At 45.7% G+C, this 5,663-nt stretch overlaps 1 protein-coding gene across 1 annotated transcript; it reads left to right on the top strand.

Annotated features, from left to right (window-relative positions):
- The first annotated feature begins 378 nt into the window (after nucleotides 1-378).
- LOC109774952 (putative serpin-Z12) lies at nucleotides 379-2,101 on the top strand. The gene has a single exon (XM_020333713.4). The coding sequence runs from the start codon at nucleotides 679-681 to the stop codon at nucleotides 1,909-1,911; it is 1,233 nt and encodes a 410-aa protein (XP_020189302.1). The 5' UTR covers nucleotides 379-678; the 3' UTR covers nucleotides 1,912-2,101.
- Nucleotides 2,102-5,663: the final 3,562 nt, after the last annotated feature.

Here is a 5,663-nt window from a genome sequence, read left to right as displayed (position 1 = left end):
CCGGCTCGAGGTGTGCCCCCAATTGGAACAATCGATCTGCCTCCTCCTCTGTCACCCTCGCCATGATGTGCTCGACGAGAGCCAGCTTGGCTTCCCTCGCCTTCTCCGCCGCGCGCATCGCCGCCTTCTCCGCCTTGTTCGCCGTCCTTAGCAGCGCCTCCAAGTCTTTCGACCTACGGCCTCCTCTCGCTCGATCCGCCGCTCATCCCGAATCGGATCTGGCGTCGGTACGACCCCCAGACCAATCCCTGGGTCGGAGCGCCCGAGCGAGCGGAGCCGCGCGCCCCTCGCTGCGCCGGAGAGCACGTCGCCGGTGGGACTCGGGGGGGGGGGGGGGGGGGGGGGGGGGGGGGACGACGCGGTCATGGGGGACTCCGGTCAAGTTTTTCCTTTCAAGGTTAATTAATGTTTCCATAAATAAATTGATAATTAGGCCAACAGCCTATTAAACCCTAACGCAGACGCGAGATAGGAGAGGTGCTTAACTTGTACAGTATTAGATTCTATCTCTTCTTGTGTTCTAACTCTTCTACCGAGACCTTCTGTACTTCCAGGATGAATCCTAGCGATCTCCTTTCGTGTAAGCCACGGCTGTTCTCTTATTAATTCAAACCACACGCGGCCCTCGGGGGTTACACGCTTCCATCATACTCCCTCCGTCCCAAAACAGCGATTCCGATGTCGCCCTTCGGGAAGTTCTTGTTCTGCTTGACCTTGTTCGCCGCCTGGCGCCTCAGCTCGACCCTGTTCGCCGAGGCACCTCCAGCTCCTGGTGTCGACTCCGCGTCCAGAAACGCATCGTGCGTGGCCCTCGCCAGGGAGGCCGGCGTCCGGGCGGAAGGCGGCACGGGGAGCAACTTCGTCATGTCGCCGCTGTCCATCCACGCGGCGCTCGCGAAGGTGGCCGCCGGCGCGCGGGGCGACACGCTTAACGAGCTCCTGCGGTTCCTTGGGTCGGCGTCGCTCAACGAGCTACACCGCGCGGCGGCGACCAAGCTCGTCGGCAGGCTCAACGGCATAGCGCAGACGTCCTTCGCCAGCGGCGTGTGGGTGGACCGGATGCTGGCGCTCAAGCCAGAGTTCACGGCCATCGCCGCGTCGCGGTACAACGCCACGGCAGAATCCGTGGACTTCGTGTCGGAGGCCGAGCACGCGAGGCAGCGCGTGAACGCTTTCGTGGCGGACGCGACCAACAAGCAAATCCTCGAAGTCCTGCCTCCGGGCTCCGTCGACTCCCGCACGGCGGTCGTCCTCGCCAACGCGCTCTACTTCAAAGGGGCGTGGACACAGCCGTTCGACGTCTCTACCGCGCCGTTCCACATCCCAGGCGGCACCACCGTGCGCGTGCCATCCATGACGACAAGCGAGTCACAGCACATCGCGGTCTACCCGGGCTTCAGGGCCCTCAAGCTGCCGTACAAGAACGACGTGCAGCAGCAAGCTGAATTCTACATGCTTATCCTACTACCGGACAGGGACACTGTTACTCTCGCCGATCTGTATGACAAGGCCGTGTCGACGCCAGAGTTCATCAAGACGCACACGCCGACAGGGAAGGTTCCAGTCGGGCAGTTCATGGTCCCAAAGTTCAAGTTCACGTCCAAGTTCGAAGCGTCATCCGACATGCGGAAGCTTGGTGTCACTAGGGCTTTCGAAGGCGGCGACTTCTCGGGCATGATGACCGGCGGGGAAGGGCTTTCCATCAACGGGGTGTACCACAAGGCCACTATCGAGGTGGACGAGGTTGGCACCGTGGCCGCCACTGCCACGGCCATCGTCGAGTTTGGTAGTGCAGGACCGGGGCATGGGGTAGATTTTGTGGCGGATCGGCCTTTCTTATTTGCCGTGGTAGAGGAGGGGACAGACGCAGTGTTGTTTCTTGGTCACGTGGCTAATCCTCTCGCTCATTAAATGAATAAATAATTATTCTGTAAATTTGTTCGCCGGTCATGTGATTAATCGTGCCACCACCTTCGTGATGCGCAGGACATGCCACAATGCTATCTCTCGCGACCGTTAGGCCATATCGGCAAAAAGTGGAACCCATGTGTCATCAACGTGCTCAATATTCTCATCCGTCGATCAGTGGTTTAGGCAAAAAGTTTACCGTAAACATACTGTTTTTGCCAAACAAAATCGTAAAGTCAGCCTTCAATGTGGTGGTTTTGTGCTGTTAACTCGACGAGGACTAACGTCCTCACTGAGATGTAAACTTTTCTTATAGATCTCCACATGATCTAAAGATAACAAAACAAAAATTATAAGCAATGTTATGTGTTGTTTCTCGGTTAGTATACAAACCCCATTAAAGATGTGTTACTACCTCTTAGTGTGGGCTAATAATTAATATCTTTCCCAAAAAGCAGTATCATGAGTTTGTTGATGCAAAGCAACCATTCTTAAATACTTATACTTAATTAAAAATTAGTCGCTCGAGACATCCGATCGTACTTTGTATACAAGCCAATGAGCCAAAAAACTGTTTGGGAGATTCCAATCCTTAGGGATTTGATTCATAGTATTGCAATCCTAACGTTTTTTTTCTTCATAGACTTCATTTGTACTCTATTTTGAAGGGAAAAGAATTCCATCTACTCAAACCTCTTATAAAAATTTATTTGTTTTCTCTGCGGTATCAAAATACTTTTCTATCCAAATTCATGTAGTTTTATAATCCTATATAATACAAGTAGGACACGTGACTGTACTCCTGTGTTTTTCCTATTCATGTATTTTGAAAATCCGGCCAAAAGGAAGAAGGGATGATCTTACTGTCAGAGATAAACAGGAGAACCAAACATGACAGAAATTTTCTATACGACAAGAAAACGATTGATAGGTGATGATATATACAAAAACTAGCTAGCCAGGTTACGAAAAGTCCTGGATTTAAATCGTGCGTTTGTGATTGTTTTTTGAAATGTTTGATCCGCAGAATCAAACACTCATTGTCAGTCAGGACACTAGACTCATGCAAAACTGCTGAAGGAGAACTTGTGGATTGAGGGTAAAAAATCTCAGAGAAAAGGTTTCAAGCAAGGCGTTAACGGAAGGTAACGCTACCATGTCACATAGTAACTAGATCGGAATCGCGCCTTGGCGCGAGGGTGCCGGTCGCAACGTTTTGGTTAAACAGGTAATGGCAAGTTAGTACAAATCCAGGTTTAGCATATGCAATAATACATGATAACACAGGCATAGAAAGTAAATTAGAGAACCAACACTGGAACTACAACATAATATACAATAACCATGGATTAGTAAATCCGTCCGAAGGACTGTCTCATAGCGATGAGCACACATAATTTACAATAAGGATAGGGTGGTGTGCTACTACACTGATTCACAACGCCTCTATAGAGGCATCACATCCACCTATGATAATATTACTCGATAAACGAAAAGAACTTCATCTTCTTATGCGGTCAAAACATCGGTCGCATTCACCACAGCTCAAGCTCAGATAAGCAATCACTATTGTTGTCCTCATGGTCACATGGATAGTAGCCAGGAAACTCATCATATTCGGTGCAGTCAGGCTCCTCATAACAAAGACCATTGCTTGGCTCAACGTACTGTTCAAGCGATTAAACAAATTATTCAAGGTTGCCAAATGGGAATTAGAACGATTGCTTGCAATGGATCATCAAGTTAATTCAGTTATTCATAAGTGGGACCATAATGGTAGCAATGCCGAAATATTATTCATCCTGATCATCATCCTATTTGTTACTCCCTCCGTTCCATAATATAAGAACGTTTTTCAAGCTAACATAATTTGGAAAATGTTCTCATATTATGGGACAGAGGGAACAGAAATTAACCTAATCAAAGCAAAGAGTGGAGGAAGCTAAAATTGTAATCTAAACAGAACTACTATGCAAGTTAATACTAGTCGATGAATCGGGTTGCTGGCAGTTGCAAGGCTGGCCAGACTGGGTGTCATGCTCAACACAAGGTCTCCTCCCGAAGAATGTAATGACCAGATGTAATCAACCTGACATAAAAAGCCAAAAAGGGTGATAGTAAACATTGTTGTCGCCTTTGCCATACCCACACAATCAGTGCTAAATCATAACTGCAATCAGACCACATCCTATCTATTTCGAAGTTGTAATGTAAACAGAGGTTGCAGGAAACAAAACCTAGGAGTAAAAATGAATGATACATGATAAAGATTACAACATGTTCATACAGAAAGCAACACATCTGACAAGTCTAAAGACCAGTGGTAATAATTAGGGCAAGTCATTTCAAAGAAAGGGACAGGAAAACAAGTAGCACACTACAGGGCAGTTGGATAGTACAGTAGTGTAAGCAAGGCATACAAAAGACTATACAAAAGGCAAGTGACAAAATCAGATAGCAGCCTTGATAAGTACACAAAATGAGAATTAATGATGTAGCTCATCATGGCAAGTGATACTGCTGGAAGCATAGTTCCAACCTCCTATAAGCAGTGTTTTGCCAATGGAAATAAACACCAAGGAAACAACAAACATTTGTTTACCAAGATGGCTAACAGAAATACTCAAATGCGTGCATTTCTCCGGTAGAAAAGCACAGTGACAGTCATTGTGTTATGCGGGTACATCCTTCTCCGATAAATAGCTCTAGGAATTCCAACATGATCCAACATAATATCAAGAATCATTCTGCTAAAAATTCTCACGATAGTCTGGTCCACCTGAGTGTTTGGAAATGGTATAGAGAAAACATAAATATGTGATTGATAAATGAGCAGCAAAGGAACATACATGCGCAGGACAACATAAAGATGCAAAAATAACATTATTGGAAACAATTAAAAGAAGAAGCAATCGACGGTCAGTCTTAAGGTATGAGCTACAATTTTTTATTTTGAGCAAAACCGGTCAATGAACACACTTTTTTTTAATGTATGGCCAGTGTAAGAATACATAGACTATATTGGTGAGTCTATGGTCACTCAACCAAGCATGCGCCGAGTCTTTTGCTCTATACGCTGATAAGAATAACTATGTGAATAAGGTAGACCCGATATTTCACTATCCATGTAATATGATGTGTCGAGGCACCACACAGAGCCAAAGCGTTATTTTTGTTTACGAAACCATAACTGTATGGCCAATGATGACTCATAACACACTGAGAAAATGATAAAATAAAATAAAAAGGCATTAACCAAGGAACTAAGTATTTTTCCCCTTTTTCCTATCTTTAATAAAAACGGAAGAACTCCTGCCATGCTCGTCAATAAAATAAAATAAAATAAAAGGCATACATTCACATATTTATATATTACTTCATTTCATTTCCCCACACATAACATACGGACTATGCGTACACAAGGAGTTAACTGACATCCGTTAGATTAGCTTGCACGACCAAGGTTCAGTAGCACAGCAGTGGAATTTTTGTCTCCAAAGCACTGTGTACAGTTCGGAAAGGATGATCGCTTGGTACACCTCATAAGGGTGAACAACCATCTGTCAGACACCTGCAACTAACAAGACTGAAACCCCGAAAATGGTATATAACAATGCTGACCATCCCAATAAACAGAAAAGCTAGCATAGCTTTGTGTTCATAACCATAATTTTAAAATCAAGCCATGCATCTTTAATATAGGGGCCAAGTTAGTTTGAGTACAATCTGGAAATACACAACACCGATACATCTAT

The sequence above is a fragment of the Aegilops tauschii genome, chromosome 5 (genome assembly GCF_002575655.3).
Source record: "Aegilops tauschii subsp. strangulata cultivar AL8/78 chromosome 5, Aet v6.0, whole genome shotgun sequence".
NCBI classification, from domain to species: Eukaryota; Viridiplantae; Streptophyta; class Magnoliopsida; order Poales; family Poaceae; genus Aegilops; species Aegilops tauschii.
This window is presented reverse-complemented; position numbering and strand designations above follow the sequence as displayed.

Bases quoted from the DNA above. Each gene is read 5' to 3' on its own strand.
- LOC109774952 (XM_020333713.4), top strand. From the start codon at position 679: ATGTCGCCCTTCGGGAAGTTCTTGTTCTGCTTGACCTTGTTCGCCGCC.